At 40.1% G+C, this 22,041-nt stretch overlaps 1 protein-coding gene across 1 annotated transcript in view; it reads right to left on the reverse strand.

Annotated features, from left to right (window-relative positions):
* Positions 1–3,115: 3,115 nt before the first annotated feature.
* The window catches only part of RAB1A (RAB1A, member RAS oncogene family), a 40,501-nt gene continuing 21,575 nt past the window's right edge, over positions 3,116–22,041 (reverse strand). Inside the window, exons 2-6 of the mRNA XM_053586842.1 lie at positions 19,614–19,686; positions 10,935–11,030; positions 7,030–7,125; positions 4,976–5,107; positions 3,116–3,928 (exon numbers count right to left, since the gene is read on the reverse strand). Of these exons, the coding sequence (XP_053442817.1) occupies positions 3,731–3,928; positions 4,976–5,107; positions 7,030–7,125; positions 10,935–11,030; positions 19,614–19,686 (595 nt within the window). The 3' untranslated portion in view covers positions 3,116–3,730. The remainder of the gene's footprint in view (positions 3,929–4,975; positions 5,108–7,029; positions 7,126–10,934; positions 11,031–19,613; positions 19,687–22,041) is intronic.

Genomic DNA, 22,041 nt, shown 5'->3' on the forward strand with positions numbered 1-22,041 from the left:
TCCTCTGTAGAATAAAGGGATAAATGACTAGAACCTCTACAAATTACTTTGAATGGCTGTGCCACCTTCTGCATCTTCAGGACTTAGGCAGGACCTAACTACTGGTATCTTAAAAGAAAATGAGTCAGGGACTTGAGCTGCCATCATGCTTCAGCATGGCTCTCGAGATGATCATCAAGCTTGAGGGTCCTCTGTGAGGACTCATCCTTCCACTCCTACTCTCCCTTGGAAGAGCTTTTTGAAGCAAAATCAGTTATTGCTGGTACCCACAGATTCTACAGAGAAGAATTTTTAAAAGTTCTATGTGGGCCTTCCTGGCAGGACAGCACACTATGTAATGGGAACTGAAGTCCTTTTATTATATAATTGATATATGTTATCAAGTATAAGTATGTATGTATGACATTCTTTAAAACCTACATTTTGAAGAGTACATCCTTACAAAAACTACTGGTCAAAAATTATGCCAATTAAATGCAAAATGTGGCATTCTGTCTGTATTCAACTTCATTATAATCAGCTTCAACAGACAGAAATTTTCACAGAACACTTTATTTTTGGAATACTCTGTTTCTCTTCCTTACCTAGAGGTGGACTTAAGATATTTTTGGTCATTCTCTTTGAAATAAGATGTGACTAAAGGGTGCTCTCAATTGGGCTTTGAATACCACTGAAGAATATCAACATAACTGTTCATTGTATTGGCCATGCTTTAAGAGGTTTAAGATCTTATTCCCTTAAAACTCAAGCTGAAACTTTCAGCCTGGCAAGATCATTTCCATGAGCAAACATGGCTGGGTTAGATTCAAGTAGAATGGCTGGCTGATACATTGTGGTGCCACACTGGAATAGAAGTTCTTAGTAGCCCCTTAAAGTTGACAGGATCCGAGTCTACAAGGAAGTGGCAATACTAAAAGCCAGTTTTAAGACTTGGGTGCATATAGATCCAAAGCTAATAAGCTTATCAGCAAGTGGAAAACAGTGTCAGTACAGAGCTATTGTGAAGTTTAATGAGGAACACAAGGTTTGATAAGATGTGCTGGGATAGGGGGCGGCACCTGTGGCTCAAAGGAGTAGAGCGCTGGCCCCATATGCCAGAGGTAGCAGGTTCAAACCCAGCCCTGGCCAAAAACTGCAAAAAAAAAAAAAAAAAAGATGTGCTGGGATAGCACCATGTAAATAATATGCTAAAGGAAATTTCAATCCAAAGTCAAAGACCAGGCAGTGCCAGTAGCTAAGTGGGTAGGGCACCGGCCACACACACCACGGCTGGCAGGTTTGAACCCGGCCCAGCCCTGCTGAAACAACAACTACAACAACAACAAAAAATAGCCAGGTGTTACGGCAGGTGCCTGTACTCCCAGCTAAGTGGAAAGCTGAGGCAAGACAATTGCTTAAGCCCAAGAGTTGGAGGTTACTGTAAGCTGCGACGCCACAGCACTCTACCCAGGGTGACAGCTTGAGACTCTGTCTCAAAAAAAAAAAAAAAGTCAAAGAACAAGAAGTTACTGCTCAGACCAACAATGGCTATCACTCTGTAAGGATTTCTCAGAGCTTGCAACTGCTTTGCAACTAAAACACTCTTTACTAGGTAAGCTAATGGCAGCCACTTACATTTAAAATTGTGACAAGCAATAATTCACTTTATTAAGTGAACAGAGTAGTAAAGTCCAAACATTTTTGAAATGTTTGAAAATGGGGGTAAAAATGGTTATATATATTGTTCAAAACTGCATTTATTGGCATATACATAAAAGCAACCAGTGCAGCATGCTGAAATGTGTTGTGCTAATTCCCAATCTTGACTGCCTGGGGGGAAAGAACACCTACAGAAGTTTTCAAAGTAAGTCTGTAAATATGTTCACATCTTAAATTCATACAGTGTTTTCGAGAATAAGCCTACAGTTTGAACTTATGCTGTATAAAACTGAAATGTACAGCACCACATTGTCTAACATTGTTTTCTATTATTTAACTACTTTAAAAAATAATTTCTGAATTCTTTCCCCCTTTATGGTATATTGATTAAGGCAAAAAAAACCCCAAATACTTAAAAGATCACCCAAATAACTATTGGTAACTTCAGGAATTTGTTAGTTGCCTCATGTGAGGATAAATAGATCCAACAAGCACGCCTATAATACAAAGTAAACTATGATTTTATTGTGAAATTCTCATAGATGGAAAATTAAATTGAATATTCTGTCCATTTCATTTTACAATAATCTTACCACTTATTTTTGTACCATGTATTTCAATTGCCTGTTAAGTGAAAAATAAAAAAAAAATCTGTAAGTTTTGGCTTGTTTTTCCCTTGAATTTTATCATTAAATTAAGGAAGCCACAATAAAATGTGTTGCCAGCAGCCACATCCCAAGGCCCTGTGTTAAGAATTTTTTGGCCGCTACTTCGACCTAAGGATACAATCTTTGATCTCTATTACCTTAAAAGGCCAGTATTAGCAGAAGATTAATTTTTCCCCACAATAAAAACAAACCCTAGGATCTTTCACACATGCAAAATTTCACTGAAATAAATATATTTTCCTCACTTATTCCCACCCAGCATTCATGTTTTCAGTTAATTTTTAGGGATATAATCTCTAAAATTAGGGCAAAATTTCCTGCTTTCTACATCAATGCTTAACTGTCCTCCAACTTAAGTTATATATTTGTGGAGGATGAACTAGTTGACAACAGAGAGCATGGAAGAAACATTAGCACACGTTAGTCTGATCATTTGCCAACAGGAAAGGTGTGCGAATTTCCACCTCTACCACAGATATGAATTAGCAAAATGTTGATAAATGAAGCCATTTCAAATGGTTTTAGAGAAGGATCAGAGATAATGGGCTGACAGCATATAGTCTAAACTTGTTTTCCACACAATTTGAGCTCCCTAAACTGCTAGAGTTGGTTAAATCCCTACTGAGCACAGAAGCCTCTGTGGGTCATTTATTGGGTATATCATCTAGAAAAGCAAATATTGGATTCTGCTCTAAAATAGGTCTAGAATGCCTTGGCTGCACACACAAATGGCTGTTCTTAAACATAATGCAAGGCTCTATTTCCCTTTAATCATAAGAATTAAAATACTTATCACCATATAGTTGATATTACTTCCAATAAGTACAATATTTATTAAACATATCTTCAGTTGTTTTGTTACATAGTGTGCAACAAATTACAATATTCTGCAGCCACAAATTATATGCAGAGTATGAAGAAACTATTAATCAGATAGTGTAATCTTTCCATTTATAACTCTACAAGGAAGAACTAGCAAATCAGATCTTACATATAACATCTCACTAAACTTTATGCATGGAAAGTGACAGACACCAGTTGTGCTGTTTGATACAAAATGGCTGAACTTCATCTTCAGAAGACTAAACCCGACATCTAAACATGCCAATATAAACATCAAAACAAAATATATTCTAACCAACCACGGGAAACAGTCTGATATCAGGAAAGCAACAAAGATTACACACATTATTTTATAAACCAGCACACAAAGGTTTAAAACAGTTCTGAAAATGAAGTTAGCTGTCTTGAGTCAAGGGAATAAAAAAAAAGTCAGTATTGACCATTTACAATCTCTGACCTTTGTGGAGACGGTAAGAATCTGTTGTAGTGCAGCTACATACAGTACAATTCAGGCAATTTTGTTTTTTCACTTGGGTTCAGATTGCAAATTCATTGCTGTGAGAAAAGGGTGGAGGCAAATTTTAGCAGCAACCTCCACCTGACTGCTTGACCGGAGTGCTCTGAATTTTAACATTGGACTTCTCTGCACCACCAGCTGTTGCTCCAGGACCCATTCGCTTTTTAATCTCAGCTGCCATAGTCATGAAAGACTGTTCTACATTCGTTGCATTCTTAGCACTGGTTTCCAAAAATGGAATTCCAAGGGAATCAGCAAATTCCTACAACAACAATGAGGCACAATTAAAATTCTAAAATCTTTTTCACTTAATGCATTGCTACCATCTATAATGGACATTAAGGAAGGACTACATTCACTGGATCCAAACAGACACTGTAACAAAACGGTCACTGTCAAAGTATTTTAGTGCTGCCATATTTTTAAAAGTTTAGGTGACTGTGGCCATAGAATAACTTGTTACAGAGTCACAACTAAAAACTAACACCCTGGCTCGGCATCAACCACATACACTGAGGCTGGCAGGTTCAAACCCAGCCCGGGCCAGCTAAACAATGACAACTGCAACAAAAAATAGCCAGGTTTTGGGACAGGCGCCTGTAGTCCCAGCTACTTGGGAGGCTGAGGCAAGAAAATCTCTTCAGCCCAAGAGTTTGAGGTTGCTGTGAGCTGTGACACCACAGCATTCTACCAAGGGCGACAAAGTGAAACTATCTCAAAAAACAAAAAGACTCGGCGCCTGTAGCTCAAGCAGCAAAGGCACCAGCCACATACACCAGAGCTGGTGGGTTCGAATCCAGCCCAGGCCTGCCAAATAATGACAACTACAACCAAAAAATAGCTGGGCATCATGGCAGGCGCCTGTAGTCCCAACTATTCAGGAAGGTTGAGGAAGGAGAATCGCTTAAGCCCAAGAGGTGGGGATTGCCGTGAGCTGTGATGCCACAGCACTCTACCCAGAGTGATAGCTTGAGGCTGTGTCTCAAAAAACAAACAAACAAAAAAAAAACCTAACACCTTTGGCTCGGTATCCACATGCACCCAGGCTGGCAGGTTCAAACCTGGCCCAGGCCAGCTAAACAATAATGACAACTACAACAAAAAAATAGCTGAGCATTGTGGCAGGTGCCTGTAGTCCCAGCTACTTGGGAGGCTGAAGTAAAAGAATCACTTAAACCCAAGAGTTTGAGGTTGCTGTGAGCTGTGATGCCACAGCACTCTACTGAGGGCGACATAATGAGACGCTGTCTCAAAAAGAAAAAAATCCAACATCTTCAAATTCAGTTTGAAATTCAAACTATAAACATACCTTTGCTGTTGTGTAGTCTACTACTTTCTTTGTGGTCAGATCACATTTGTTCCCTACCAACAACTTGTTGACGTTTTCACTGGCATAACGATCTATTTCCTGCAGCCACTGTTTAACATTATTGAAGGACTCCTAAAAAGACAGACATTTTAAAGCATGGTAATTTAGTTCTGAGCACAACTGCTCTACTGAAACAAGAAGCATCTGATAAACAGAAGCATCCTTTTTGATCTAACAAACCAAAAAAATAAAAAATTAAAAATCTCTAGCTATAGTATAACTATATATATAGTACTAAGAAAGGAGTGAACTAATACATAAAAATGACAATAAAAACCTAAATGAATCACAAATAAGAGCTTGAAGGCTTAAAGATGAAAATACCTCATTTGAAAGGGAACTACAGGGTGGCACCTGTGGCTCACTGGGTAGTGTGCCGGCCCCAGATACCGAGGGTGGCGGGTTTGAACCCAGCACCAGCCAAACTGCAACAAAAAAATAGCCAGGCTTTGTGGCGGCTGCCTGTAGTCCCAGCTACTTGGGAGGCTGAGGCAAGAGAATCGCCTAAGCCCAGGAGTTAGAGGTTGCTGTGAGCTGTGTGACGCCACTGCACTCTACTGAGGGCAATTAAATGAGACTCTGTCTCTACAAAAAAAAAAAAAGAGAGAAAGGGAACTACAGCTTAATATGAAACTACAACTCAGGCAAACCTTATTATTTTGAAATATGTAATCTAAATATACTGTAAAACCTGGTTTTGGGGGTGGCACCTGTGGCTCAGTCGGTAAGGCGCCGGCCCCGTATACCAAGGGTGGCGGGTTCAAACCCGGCCCCGGCTGAACTGCAACCAAAAAATAGCCGGGCATTGTGGCAGGCACCTGTAGTCCCAGCTACTCAGGAGGCTGAGGCAAGAGAATCGCTTAAGCCCAGGAGCTGGAGGTTGCTGTGAGCTGTGTGAGGCCACAGCACTCTACCGAGGGCCATAAAGTGAAACTCTATCTCTACAAAAAAAAAGAAAAAAAAAAACCTGGTTTTGGAATTTGAAAAACTTATGGTTTATGAATAAGATGACCTACTAAGGGGTACTGCGAGACATGTCAAAAGATACTACTGAATAAACAGTCTTGTTCTTTTCCACTCATATTTAGCGGACGAAATTTATCTTAAAATATTTCATGGCAATGACTAGAGATTTTTACAATTAGAACCATTTTTTTCCTGTTGACACCACCTATCCAATTCTTCCAATGGCACTAAATCTAAACGTCTATGTATTAAGTTATCTCCTAATTAGCTATGATGAAGGTGAAGGATAACATTTGTTATGAGAAAAATTAATTCTGATTTTCAAAGTTTATCTTTTATTCTTTTAATAGAAAAAAGGGAGTGACCCTGAAAATCAGCTGTTTCTGATCAAAAGAACAGTTACGAGCTGATGGACCACATTCTTCACACTATCCTGCATACTTCTTTACATCCCCCTGCCTTCTCTCACAGCTAATCTTCAGATACGCAGCAATTATAATTAGGAAATTCCCGTACAAATAATTATCACCAAGAACACACAATAAACTAAAACATCCTGCAATCGCTACAAACTCTTGCCTACAGGTTAGTGTCTTGGCTACGTGATCAAAGTTACTTAGTTGATAATAAATACAACCATAGTCCCTTGAAAACAAATGTACAACTAATTACTAATTTTCTATTACTAAAGGAAAATTAAAAAATGTTTTATGTGATTCACATTTATATTGGGGGGCTGGACAAAATTTTCCACCATAAAAATGATGGCTAGCAGTGGTGTCCAACCTGTGGCCCCCAAGCCACATGCAGATTACTTGAGGACTGCTTTATCTCTGGAGTTGAATATTGTGAAAAGTATGCAGGGGCCTTTTCCTTTGCTCATTAGCTGTCATTAGTATTTGTGTATTTAATGTGTGGCCTTAGACAACTCATTCTTCCAATGTGCAGCAGAAAAGAAAAAAAGGTTGGACACGTGATTAGTAACTCCCTGCCTTGTCACTATAACACAATCTTTTCTTGGAACTTACCTGATCTGTCACATCATACACAACTATGATGCCATGGGCTCCTCTGTAATAACTGGAGGTGATTGTTCGAAATCTTTCTTGGCCAGCCGTGTCCCACTATTAGAAAACAATCAAGAAATCAAAACAATTCCATTAAAAAAGCTTTAGGGGAAAGTACAGGAAGAGGGAAAACGGTTTAGTTTTTGTAGCTATGGAGATCATCAGGAGTTGACATGGAAACATTAGCCCTCAATGCTCACACTACTAGATTGCATGGTAACTGTCAAATATCTGAAAGTCCAGAAGACGGTACCTACAATTAAGCTTGTTTTGTAGTAATGATACAAAAATTGTAAGCTCTTTGAGAGCAGGAACTACTCATTCTGTTCACATTCCCTACAGCCCTCAACAGTGTTTTGGGCAGTCAGTACAAATGCAGAAGCAGGATGACTTGGTTAGGAAAGCTTTTGCCTAAAGCCCCTTGAACTCAGTATTCTCACACTTTGGACACATTTTACCATCAGAAAAGGACTGGAACTACCAATCAAGGCAACACTTTAACCATTTAAGGCAGTTATTATCTTAATCCTAGAAAAAATAAGGAATATGATTCCAAATACTTTTAACAAAACTCATTTTAAGAGCAATTTACCACACTTCAACCATTTGGGTTCAAACACAAAAAACTAAAGCTTACATTATTAAAGTTCTGGGATTAAAAAAGAAACAACTATTAAAAATACCTTGAGAGGCTCGGTGCCTGAAGCTCAGCAGCTAGGGCACCAGCCACATACAATAGGGCTGACACGTTGGAACAAGGCCAGGGCCAGCTAAACAACAATGACAACAACAACAAAAAATAGCTGGCGTTGGGCAGTGCCTGTGGCTCAGTGGGTAGGGCGCCAGCCCCATATACCAAGGGTGGCGGGTTTGAGCCCAGCCCCGGCCAAACTACAACAAAAGGCAGCCAGGCGTTGTGGCGGGCGCCTGTGGTCCCAGTTACTCGGGAGGCTAAGGCAAGAGAATCGCCTAAGCCCAGGAGTTGGAGGTTGCTATGAGCTGTGTGACACCACGGCACTCTACCAAGGGTGATAAAGTGAGACTCTGCCTCTTAAAAAAAAAAAAAAAAAAAGAGGGCAGCGCCTGTGGCTCAGTTGGTAAGGCGCCGGCCCCATATACCGAGGGTGGCGGGTTCAAACCCGGCCCCGGCTGAACTGCAACCAAAAAAAAATAGCTAGGTATTGTGGCGGGCGCCTGTAGTCCCAGCTACTCAGGAGGCTGAGGCAAGAGAATCGCTTAAGCCCAGGAGTTGGAGGTTGCTGTGAGCTGTGTGACGCCATGGCACTCTACCAAGGGCCATAAAGTGAGACTCTGTCTCTACAAAAAAAGAAAAAAGAAATAGACGGTGTAGAGACTGAGGCAAGAGAATTGCTTAAACCTAGGAGTTTGAGGTTGCTGTGAGCTGTGATGCCACAGCACTCTACTGAGGGTGACATAGTGAGACTGTCTCAAAAAAAAAAAAAAAAAATACCTTGAGAGATTAAAAGCCTTGGTTTTAACAAAAGCAATAGGATTTTTGTTAAAATTACTCCCAGACAACAGCCTCTTTTTAAAAAAGGCACACACCTTTAGGCCTGTGTAGTGTCTCAAGCCTATAATCCTAGCACTCACTTTAGGAGGCTCAGACAGGAGGACTGGGAGCATCACTTGAAACCAGGAGTTCAAGACCAGCCTGGTCAAATAGCAAGACCCTTACCTATATGAAAAATTAAAAAAAAATTAGGTAGAAAAAATTAGGTAGGTGTGGTGGCACACACCTGTAGTCCTAGCTACCTAGAAGGCTGAGGCAGGAGGATTACTTGAGGCTGGGAGTTTAAGACCAAGAGAAAAATTGGCTCAGAGCCTACAGCTCAGTGGGCAGGGTGCAGCCACACACACCGGAGCTGGCGGGTTCGAATCCAGCCCAGGCCTGCCAAACAACAATGACAAATACAGCCAAAAAATAGCTGGGCTTTGTGGCGGGTGCCTGTAGTCCCAGCTACTTGGGAAGCTGAGGCAAGAGAATCATTTAAGCCCAAGAGTGCTGTGAGCTATGATGCAACAGCACTCTACCCAGGGTGACAGCTTGAGACTCTGTCTCAAAAAAAAAAAAAAGAAAGAAAAGAAAAGAAAAATTAGCTGGGCATAGTGATATATACCTGTAATCTCAGCTACTTGGGAGGCTGAGGCAGAAGGATTGCTTGAGCCCAGGAATTTGAGGTTGCCAGTGAGTTATGATGATGCCTAAGCAACAGAGTAAAACTCTTGTCTCAAAAAAAAAAGATGCAACTGAACTACTTCAACTGCCTCTAATTAACTGGGGGCTAAGGATGTAAATGTAAAGATAGTAAGGGAGACAGGATGCACAGGGACACAAAATAGTAAAGACAGAGAGCTACGAGTAATTTGGTTCTGCTAGTTAATTTAAGGAAGTTATTAAATCTTGCAGCATCTATTTTATGAGCAGTAAAATGAACATGTTAGAAAAGCTAAGCTCCTTTCCGAGAAAATTCCGAGTTTCTACACAGCGGTACATACTACCTAACAATAATACTTAGAACAGAGCTAAATAAATACATCTTCAACTAAGCCACAAATGAAGGCCCTCTCCTAGGTTTCCTCTAATGTTCCTCAACACAGTAAAAGACAAAAAAAGTTAGTAACATTCACCCTAGGACAAGGTAAACTTCAACTTAAGACTTCCACTGATAAAGAGACTAGGACCACGTTTGACTTAAAACATCAATTTCTTTGTTTTATGAGAAATGTCAATGAGGAAAGCAATCTCAGGGAAAAAAAGGTTTTTACTTTTTTTTTTTGAAACAGAGTCTCACTTTGTTGCCCTAGGTGGAGTGCCATGGTACCATAGCACACAGTAACCTCAAACTCTTGGGCTCAAGTAATCCTCTTGCCTCCATTTTTAATTTTTACTAGAGATGGAGTCTCACTCCTGCTCAGGTTGGTCTCGAACTCCTGAGCTCAAGCAATCTACCTACCTCAAGCCTCGCAGAGTGCTAGAATTACAGCACGAGGCACTGTGCCTGTATAGAAAAATTATTTTTAATCTGAACATTTTTTTTTTTTTTGCACTGTGTCACCCTCAGTAGAGTGCCGTGGCATCACAACTTATAGCAACCTCAAACTCTTGGGCTTTAGTGATTCTCTTGTCTCAGCCTCCCAAGTAGCTGGGACTACAGATACCTGTCACAACACCCAGCTATTTTTTTGTTGTAGTTGTCATTGTTGTTTAACAGGTCTGGGCCGGGTTCGAACCTGCCAGCCTCGGTGTATGTGGCCAGTGCCCTACTCACTGAGCTATGGGTGCCAAGCCAATTGCTTTTTTCTTGTAGACAGTTTACTCTGCTGCGTAGATTAGAGAGCAGTGATACAATCATAGCTCACTGCAACTTTCAGCTCCTGAGCTCAAGAGATCCTCTTGCCTCAGCGTCCCAAGTAGATGGGACCCACAACACCCAAGCTAGTTTTAGTAGAGACAGGGTCTCATTCTTGCTCAGGCTGGTCTTGACTCCTGAGCTCAAAGGATCCACCCATCTCGGCTTCCCAGAGTGCAGCAAAGATTACAGATGTGAGACCTAATGTTTTAATTTTTTTATAGAAATGAGGTCTTGTTATGTGCCTAGGGTATCCTCAAACTCCTGGCCTCAACCAATCAGTTCTCTCACTTTAGCCCCCAAGAGTACCAAGATTACAGGTGTAAGCCACCGTGCCTGGTTCTAAACAGTTCTTACTCTACCAACTCTATCACAGATGCATGATTCTTAAGAAACTTTATATATTTAATTTTGTTAGTATATTAAACATATATAAAATAATACATTCCAAATTTACCAATTTCTAAAAATAATTTTCAGGCAAAAAACACTTACTATTTGAAGCTTGATTGTTTTCCCATCTAACTCTATAGTTCGTATTTTGAAATCCACACCAATTGTGCTGATGTAGCTTTCTGTATATGTATCATCCTGAAAAGGAGAATAGTTAAATAATATTCAACAGAGTAAATTTTAAAATATGTTTAGCTTTATGTACAAAGTGTATAAAGCATAACATGCTAAAAACAGCCACTCAATTCTGCTTCAATATAGATTTCATGTTCTGATTACAAAGCACTGACTAATAGTACCTGGTGTCCTAAAAGTTTGTCATACATAGGAAAAAACGAGAAATTATAGCTAAATGTACCTTAATTTACAAAATATTAACAAAATTTGCTCTATGTGTTGGCCACCTCTTTCTATACACACTCGTGGCAAACACATTCCAAGAACCTGCTGTTATAATTTTCCCTGTGTATGACGATTCTTAGGACAGAAGAATCTTGGGATACCCTGTTGTTTTCTCTTCCCTTAAAATCTTTTTGATAGCTGGCGGCACCTGTGGCTCAGTGAGTAGGGCGCCGGCCCCATATGCCGAGGGTGGCGGGTTCAAACCCAGCCCCGGCCAAACTGCAACCAAAAAATAGCCGGGTGTTGTGGCGGGCGCCTGTAGTCCCAGCTACTCGGGAGGCTGAGGCAAGAGAATCGCTTAAGCCCAGGAGTTGGAGGTTGCTGTGAGCTGTGTGATGCCACAGCACTCTACCAAGGGCCATAAAGTGAGACTCTGTCTCTACAAAAAAAAAAAAAAAAAAATCTTTTCGATAGCCATTCTTTACTTTTTCCAAATATCTCTTTAAAAAAATTCTTTACATATATCATATAGAAAAAGGTTTTATATTTTCAATGACTATGAGTGATTTTTTTCTCATTTATAATCAGCAAAACTCTTGTCTCCCACCCACCCAATTTATCTACCACAAAGGAACGATCATTTCACTCTCCACTAAAGGAGTTTTTTAGCAGTCAATTTTACTTCCTAGTTATGAGTTTTAAAACTTGAGAAATAATGCACATTAATGTAAAACTCATCATTTTAAAGTGTAAAATTAAAACAAAAACAGCATACAATTCAGTGCTTCTTAGTATACTCATAAGTTTGTGAACTACAATCAGAACACTTTCATCACCCCAAAAGAACCAAGTAATCACTCCCTATATTCTCCATCCATTCACAACCATCCAATTATGAATGGATAAACAAAATGTGGTATATTTGTACAATGGAATGGATGGATCCAATCCATTCATCCATCCATTCATAACCAATCCATCTCCCACATCCTCCCTCAGACTCTGGCAACCATTTTCTGTCTCCATGGATTTGCCTACTCTGGACTTTTCATATTAAGTGAAATCATACAATTCCTGGCCTTTCCTGCCTGGCTTTTTTTCTTTTGGAGACAGAATCTTACTCTGTCAACGTGGGACCGAGTGCCACAGCATCAGTCTAGCTCACAGCAACCTTCAATTCCTGGGCTCAGGTGATCCTCTTAACTCAGCTTCCCGTAGCTGGGACAATAGGCACCTGCCACAATACAGCTAACTTTATTTATAGATTTGTTTGTTTATTTGAGACAGAGTCTCACTTTTTCACCTCTGGTAGAGTGCCGTGGCATCATAGTTCACACCAACCTCACACTCTTGCCTCAGCTTCCCAAGTAGCAGGGACTACAGGCCTCCGCCATAACGTCCATCTATTTTTAGAGATGAGGTCTCCCTCTGGCTCAGCTGGATCTCAAACCGGTGAGTTCAGGGCAATTCACCTACCTCAGCCTCCCAGAGTGCTAGGATTATAAGTATAAGCCACTGTGCAGCCAGCTTTTTTATTTTCAGTAGAGCCAGGGTCTCACTCTTGCTCAGGTTGGTCTCAAACTGCTGAGTTTAAACCATCTACACGGCTCGGCCTCCCAAACTACTAAGATTACAGGTGTGAGCCTCTGGGCCCCGCCTGCCTGGCTTCTTTCACTGGGTTTTTCAAGGTTCATCCATGTTGCAGCATAGTATGATGCTTCATTCCTTTGTATGACTGAATAATATCACATTGTACAAATATACCACATTTTGTTTATCCATTCATAAGTTGATGTCTGGGATCTGCATTTAAATACTCCAGCAAAAATAAAGGGAAGAAAGGGTTACAGGAGATCAGTATGAGCAACTTTGGGTAATACTAAATCTGATTAAGTGTGAGATTAAAAGAAAAAAGATCTCTGAAGAAAACTACAGGCTGGGCACAGTAGCTTACACCCATAAGCCCAGCATTTTGGAAGGCCAAGGCTAGAGATTGAGACCCTTCTGGGCAACAGCAAAATCCTATAGTCCCAGCTACTCAGGAGGCTGAGGAAGGATTGCCTGAGCCCAAGGAGTTAGTCTGAGGTTAGAGTGAGACTAACTTTGTCCTACTGAACTCCAGCCTGGGTGACAAAGCTTGTAAGACTTTGTATGTCTTAAAAACAAAGCAAAAAACAGAACAAAACTTACTATTAATACATGGTATACTGACCTATCCTCATATAATCACATTTCTGCATGTCTACAATCACTGGGTAAGAGAATGTACACTTTGAAGGCACTGAATGCAATTTGACAGAATGCTCCTGATTATACTAAACATTCATTTCTTAAAAGTTATTTATTTTGTAATTGAATTCCTAGTAAGTATCAGGTACTACAGAAAGTAGCAGAGAACAAAATGAGTGCAACAAACATTTAGGGCAGGCCCATAGCTCAGTGGGTAGGGCGCCAGGCACATACACTCAGGCTAACGGGTTGGAACCGGGCACAGGCCTGCTAAACAAAAAATAACCGGGTGTTGTGGCAGGTGCCTGTAGTCCCAGCTACATGGGATGCTGAGGCAAAAGAATTGCTTAAACCCAAGAGTTTGAGGATGCGATGAGCTGTGACGCCACAGCACTCTTCTGAGAGTGACAAAGTGAGACTGTCTCAAAACGAATAAAATAAAATAAAATAAAAATAGGCTCAGCACCTGTAGCTCAGAAGGTAGGGCACCAGCCATATGCACCAGAGCTGGTGGGTTCGAATCCACCCCAGGCCTGCCAACCAACAATGACAACTACAACCAAAAAATAGCTGGGTGTTGTGGCGGGCGCCTGTAGTCCCAGCTACTTGGGAGGCTAAGGCAAGAGAATCGCTTATGCCCAAGAGTTGGAGGTTGCTGTGAGCTGTGACGCCATTGCACTCTATCCAGGGTGACAGCTTGAGATTTTGTCTCAAAAAAAATAAATAAAATAAAATAAAAATAAAACTGAGTTCTTGCAAATTCCTAAATGATCCTTACCCCCATGCCTGAGCCACTGCACATACCACATACAATGCCTTCTGCCCAAAATTCTCAGTTTCTCTTTATGTATAATCCTACTCCTCATGCCCTGGGTCACGTGGCAATACTTGCTCATTCTCAATTTTGAGTTCAGGCAATATTGATTGCTCAAATAACTTCTCCAACTCAGCCAATATTTACACAGTACTGAGTACATGACTTAAATCAATAAGCATCCCATACAGGATACTCTTTGAAGCACAAACACCTTCAGCTATTTCATCAAGTGATATCTTCCCACCTACCTATAACTGCTGATTTAATTCTAAGAATTATTCTTAATTTTAACATTTACCAAATTTTACAAATTTTTTTTCTTTTTGTTTTTAGAGACAGAGTCTCATTTTGTCACCCTTGGTAGGGTGCGATGGCATCACAGCAACCTCTAGTTCTTGGGCTTAGGAGATTCTCTTGCCTCAGCCTCCCGGGTAGCTAGAACTAGAACTACAAGGTGCCCGCCACAACGCCCTGCTATTTCTTTGCTGCAGTTTGGCCAGGGCCAGGTTTCTTTTTTTTTTATTGTTGGGGATTCATTGAGGGTACAATAAGCCAGGTTACACTGATTGCAATTGTTAGGTAAAGTCCCTCTTGCCAGGGCCAGGTTTGAACCCGCCACCCTCCGTATATGGGGCTGGCACCCTGCTCACTGAGCCACAGGCACTGCCCCCAACAATTACAAATTAAGTGATAGATAATTCTAACTTAAAGTCTTTTAATTACAAATAAAGTTTAACTTTTTTTTCATGTTTATTGGCAATTTGTATTTCTCCTTTTGTGGGTTGCCTGCTCATGTATGTGCACATTTTTTCTACTAGGACAACCATTCTTTTTTTTTTTTTTTTTGAGACAGAGTCTTACTATGTCGCCCTCACTAAAGTGCTGTTTGTCACAGCTCATAGCAACCTCAAACTCTTGGGCTTAAGAGATTCTCTTGCGTCAGCCTCCCAAGTAGGTGGGACTACAGGCATCCACCACAAAACCCAGTTTTGGGGGGGTTGGGAGGGGTGTAGCTGTCATTGTTGTTTAGCAGGCCCATGCTTGGTTTTAACGCGCCAGCTCCAGTATATGTGGCTGCACCCTCAAACCCCAGCCTGTTTGAGCTACAGGCTCTGAGCCCAACCATTCTCTTCTTGTGATGGGCAAATGTACATTATATATTGAGAATACCAATCCTCTCTCACATACACATTTTTGTAGCACCATTTGTTTCCTTACATGTCTATGCACTTGACTAATTTTAATGCAATCAAATTTAACTGTATTTTCTCTTGCTTTTTCTGTTCTAGAAAATACCTTCACACAACAAGACTGAAGAGCCACCTATGTTTTATCCTAGTACTTCCATGGTCTTATTTTTAATCATTATGTAAAAAGAAATTATATGTTATTTAATATTTTTAAATGCCCTTCATTAATATTGTCACTCATCTCATCAGAAAAATCATGCATGTGTTTGGTATACTGTCAAGCTCATAGTGATAAATTGTAAGTTTTTAAAAATTCTAGGCTTCCCTTAAAAGCTTAAATTTTATTTATTTATTTATTTATTTTTATTATTGGGGATTCATTGAGGGTACAATAAGCCAGGTTACACTGATTGCAATTGTTAGGTAAAGTCCCTCTTGCAATCATGTCTTGCCCCCTTAAAGTGTGACACACACCAAGGCCCCACCCACCTCCCTCCTTCCCTCTTTCTGTTTCCCCCCCATAACCATAATTGTCATTAATTGTCCTCATATCAAAATTGAGTACATAGGATTCATGCTTCTCCATTCTTGTGATGCTTTACTAAGAATAATGTCTTCCACGTCCATCCAGATTAATACGAAGGATGTAAAGTCTCCATTTTTTTTAATGGCTGAATAGTATTCCATGGTATACATATACCACAGCTTGTTAATCCATTCCTGGGTTGGTGGGCATTAAGGCTGTTTCCACATTTTGGCGATTGTAAATTGAGCTGCAATAAACAGTCTAGTACAAGTGTCCTTATGATAAAAGGATTTCTTTCCTTCTGGGTAGATGCCCAGTAATGGGATTGCAGGATCAAATGGGAGGTCTAGCTTGAGTGCTTTGAGGTTTCTCCATACTTCCTTCCAGAAAGGTTGTACTAGTTTGCAGTCCTACCAGCAGTGTAAAAGTGTTCCCTTCTCTCCACATCCACGCCAGCATCTGCAGTTTTGAGATTTTGTGATGTGGGCCATTCTCACTGGGGTTAGATGATATCTCAGGGTTGTTTTGATTTGCATTTCTCCCATATATAGAGATGATGAACATTTTTTCATGTGTTTGTTAGCCATTCGTCTGTCGTCTTTAGAGAAAGTTCTATTCATGTCTCTTGCCCATTGATATAAGGGATTGTTGGCTTTTTTCATGTGGATTACTTTGAGTTCTCTATAGATCCTAGTTATCAAGCTTTTGTCTGATTGAAAATATGCAAATATCCTTTCCCATTGTGTAGGTTGTCTCTTTGCTTTGGTTATTGTCTCCTTAGCTGAAAGCTTAAATTTTATTACAGACAACAAAAACTTTTCCCCTGAAAGTCTCAGTTCATTTGAGAAAATGTCTGCTAAATACACTCAATTCTGCGTATCAGTCAAGTTTTTAAAAAAGCCAAAACAAGGGCGGCACCTGTGGCTCAGTGAGTAGGGCGCCGGCCCCATACACTGAGGGTAGCGGGTTCAAACCCGGCCCTGGCCAAAACTGCAACAACAACAAAAAAAATAAGTAAATGAAAAAGCCAAAACATATTGAAATAAAATCTGCATGTAAATGAATCTGTGCACACTAACAGTCAACATATATGAAAGTGCAAGTGCGTTCTTAAGTATTGTTTTGTAAAGTTGTTATTCTTGCATGCACATACTCATAGAATTGTGATGCTAATTGCATTTCTTTCTTGGAATTAAATCAAATTTAAACAATTTTTGAAGCTACCAGCCTAGAAGTTAATGGTTAAATTTCAGATGTATAAATACCACCTCGTATCTTGGAGCAGATAAAATAAAACACAGTAAAGAAAAGGTATCTCTTAAAATGACTAGCAGAGCATAATAGAATTTAATCTTAATTACCTTAAAAAAATTTGTTTTAAGCCAAAACAAAGGTGTTCCATAAAAAAAAAAGTCTAGTTCAGCTTACAACTCAAAATAAGACACAAGTACTTTTCTTTTCCTTAAGACAACCAACACTCCAATATGCAGTAAAGTGTTTTGTGTGTACCTCCCATTTCTTCACACAGAATCTTCTTAGGTATAGTCAAGGATTAAAATTTCTTTTTTCTTTTCTTTTTTTTTTTTTTTTTTTTTTTGAGACAGTCTCACTTGAGTGTCTTGACAACATAGTTCACAGCAACCTCAGACTGCTGGGCTCAAGAGATCCTCTTGCCTCAGCCTTCCAAGTTAGCTAGATCCACAGGTGCCTGCCACACACCCAGCTATTTCTTAGAGACAGGGTCTCACTCTTGCTGAGGCTGATTCTGAACTCTTGAGATCAAGTAAAGTACCTGCCTAAACCTCCTAGAGTGTTGGGATTACAGGTGTGAGCCACCATGCCCAGCCCTAAGGATCAAAATTTCCAAATAATAATTTTTACTGTTTTGTAAAGGATAGTCTTTGTTTTCTTAAGACAAAATTTCTTTTTTTTAATCCTTATCCTCAGAGGTAGAATCATTTTATCCAGTACCTGAAATATGAGCTTACAGTTTTTGTTATTACAGTAACTCCTGATAGCAGACCTTGCCCCCTCCTACTACCAGAACCCTCTGACCCTTGCAAAGGGGCCACAAAAGTCAACTGAAGACAAAATTTCACTTTGTCACCCTGGGTAGAGTGCAAAGGAGTCACAGCTCATAGCTGGGCTCATTCACTTGCCTCAGCCTCCTAAGTAGCTGGGACTACAGGCACCTGCCACAATGCCCGGCTATTTTTTTAGAGACAGCGGTCTCGCTCTTGCCTAGACTGATCTTAAACTCAGTAAGCTGAAGCAATCCACCTGCCTCAGCCTAGAGTGCTAGAATTACAGGCTTAAGCCACCACGCCCAGTCTTGTCAAGGATATTCTTAAATGAAAATGGCTCTGAGTGTGTGTGTGTGTTCCTGGGAATGCAAAGAGGTAAAGAAAAGGCTCTTGGGCGGTGCCTGTGGCTCAGTGAGTAGGGCGCCGGCCCCATATGCCGAGGGTGGCGGGTTCAAACCCAGCCCCGGCTGAACTGCAACAACAAAAAAAAAATAGCCGGTCGGTGTGGCGGGTGCCTGTAGTCCCAGCTGCTCGGGAGACTGAGGCAAGAGAATCATGTAAGCCCAAGAGTTAGAGGTTGCTGTGAGCCGTGTGACGCCACGGCACTCTACCCGAGGGCGGAACAGTGAGACTCTGTCTCTACAAAAAAAAAAAAAAAAAAGGCTCTCAGCACTGCCTTATGTGTACTAAGGCACCAGGAGTAATTTTACCATTGCTTTTATACCATAACAAATGTCAACACGGTGAAAAACACAATTTCTTTTATATAAGTATACTCCAGGGGTCCTCAAACTGCGGCCCGTGGGCCACATGAGGCAGTGTGATAGTATTTGTTCCTGTTTTGCTTTTTAACTTCAAAATAAGGTATGAGCAGTGTGCATAGGAATTTGTTCATAGTTTTTTTTTAAACTATAGTCCGGCCCTCCACCGGTCTGAGGGACAGTAAATTAGCCCCATGTTTAAAAAGTTTGAGGATGCCTGGTATACTCTAATACTTACTTAGTAAATTCTCATGCCTTAGTATTATTAGGATAACAATGATGACCTCATTGACCACCTGATCCATACTCCCAGTATCAACAATTTATACAGTAAAAAAGGATACATGCTAAATTTGATGGCAGCTGCTAAAAACTATGAAGGATTGTAAATTCCATTAGATCAAAAGTCCCGTTTGTCAGTTTCAGAATGTTGACTACTATGCCATTGTCCTACGAAGCTGGTACTAGGCCCTGCTTTTTCTTTTTATGCTGCTTAAGTTTAACTTGAAGATTTCTTTTCATTAAATCACTTTCAACACAGGCCAACCGTTTTCCCCTTACTTTGCTACGTACTTTGGAATGAACCACTGTTTGACCTCTACCAAGAGTATAGACACTCTGACTTTATAACCACACTTCACTGAATTTAAGAGCAACATTTCTTCTATTTAACAGTCTAATATACTACTTGGGATGTATATTTGGAGGATTTAAATATATAAATTCTAGAAGAATAAGATTATTCTCAATGAAATTGTGTGCTTTTTTTTTTTGTCCACTTAGAAAACACAGCATTTATTATACAATTAATTTTAAAGGTATTTCAACTTACTGCAAACCTAAGGAGGAGGCAAGACTTTCCAACGCCAGAGTCACCAATCAGAAGTAACTTGAATAAATAATCACTGCAAAAAGAAAAAAAAGGTTGCATTAATAAAAGCATATTACATTATAAGTTTAACAACAAAAATATAGCCAAGAACAACCACTAACTTTGAAGAGGATGGCTCCTGAAAAGCCCATGCATGAGTCAAAAAAAGGTAAAACTGTACCCAACACTACTCTCGAGAGATCACTGAAAATGACAGAATTATGTAAGAGAGACAACGTCACCCATGATCTCTGAGTTCAGTGAACTACTACTAGGAAAGAATGAAAAAATAATAATAAGGAATATGCATTCTTGGAAAGTGTAAGAGATATATACAAAAGAAATCCTGGTCCTCTACACTATTAGTACACAGAGAGTTAACTTGTCCCATTGTTCTTGTCAATGGAATATTAGTTTCTCCTTCAAATTCCAAAAACAATTAATTATTTGATAGCAATCCTCCAATGCAGGGACTTCTACAACCCTTTCCTAGCATCTAGATGCAATTCTCCCCTCAAAAAAAAAGAACACTTAACTTGTGAAAACCATTACTATGAATATTTTACACTAGGAGTGTGGCAAAATCAAAGGCTATTTATACAAACACAGAATTTTACCAGTAATTCTAAGCTTGTATTAAGGCATTTTCAGAAACACTGAAAACTAGAGTCTGTTTATCTACCATTGCCAGGTGTAACTCAAAAACCATCCCCAGAGATTCTTTAATGGACCTGAGACAATAGTTCCAAAGAGTCTCAAAAGAAATTCCTCATAGACCCTTCCCCACTTTGTTCTAGGTTTTTTTTTTTTTTTTTTGCAGTTTTTGGCCAGAGCTGGGTTTGAACCCGCCACCTCCGGTATATGGGGCCTGCACCCCACTCCTTAGAGCCACAGACATTGCCCTGTTTTAGGTCATCTTTTAAGCAATTTCAAAAGGACAAAAAATTCTAGAATTTATATACTGTTTTTCTAGAAAATCATATATAAATAATTTTCGATTTTGTTCTTTGTGATTTCGTTTCCAAGAAAAAAAATGCTACCTACTTATGGTAAAAGCCAGATGTCATTCAATTTAAATTTAGATTACAATTATCATTATTTATATGTAAGCAAGATGTAAAAGTTTCAAAGTGAATATATGAAACTCTTACCTACGTTTACATAGTGACAAACATTGTTTTGGTTTTACCCAATTACCATACTAAACCTATTGCCCTTAATTACATCTAAGGAAAAGAATTTTTAAAAAAATCCTGGCACGGCACCCGTAGCTCAGTGGTTAGGGTGCCGGCCACATACACTGCGCTGGTGGGTTCGAACCCGGCCCAGGCCTGCCAAACAACAATGACAACTACAACCAAAAAATCGCCAGGCATTGTGGCGGGCACCTGTAGTCCCAGCTACTTGGGAGGCTGAGGCAAGAGAATCACTTAACCAAGAGTTTGAGGTTGCTGTGAGCTGGATGTGACACCACAGCACTCTACGCAGGGTGACATATTAAGACTTTGTCTCAAATAAATAAATAAAAGTAAAAAATCCTTAGTGCCAGTAAACAGCCAGAGGTCACAGAAGGAAATAAAACGCTTTTAAAGAAGTAAATCAAGAGAGAGGGCTGAGGGGCGGCGCCTGTGGCTCAATCGGTAAGGCGCCGGCCCCATATACCGAGGGTGGCAGGTTCAAACCTGGCCCCAGCTGAACTGCAACCAAAAAATAGCTGGGCGTTGTGGCGGGCACCCGTAGTCCCAGCTACTCGGGAGGCTGAGGCAAGAGAATCGCTGAAGCCCAGGAGTTGGAGGTTGCTGTGAGCTGTGTGATGCCATGGCACTCTACCGAGGGCCATAAAGTGAAACTCTGTCTCTACAAAAAAAAAAAAAAAAAAGAGAGAGAGAGAGAGAGGACTGAATTACAGAATGAACTAAATAATAAACATCCTTTCCAGTTTGGAGATTTTAAAATAAAAAAGGACTGTTATTATATATTGCCACCTATTACTCTTAATAAATGAGACCTACCTAATAGCAAACAATTTCTATTAGGCAGTTCTATTACCTAACTTTAGTATTCCCTAGCAGGCTCCTCATTAATTAAACCAAATAAATCCTCAAGAATACTGAATGAACACAGAACATTAACAATAAATACACGTATTTAAGTCAGCAATATCAGAGCATTAATATTACTATAGCAAGATTGGTGTCAGGGGAGGGGCAATGGTAACTACAACAATATAGTAGATTGATTTTTTTTTTTTTTTTTTTTGCAGTTTTGGCCAGGGCTGGGTTTGAACCCGCCACCTCTGACATATGGGGCCAGCCCTCTACTCCTTTGAGCCACAGGTGCTGCCCAGTAGATTGATTTTTAAACAGAAGTTTCAATACAATACATGGCC

The sequence above is a fragment of the Nycticebus coucang genome, chromosome 4 (genome assembly GCF_027406575.1).
Source record: "Nycticebus coucang isolate mNycCou1 chromosome 4, mNycCou1.pri, whole genome shotgun sequence".
Classification (NCBI taxonomy): domain Eukaryota; kingdom Metazoa; phylum Chordata; class Mammalia; order Primates; family Lorisidae; genus Nycticebus; species Nycticebus coucang.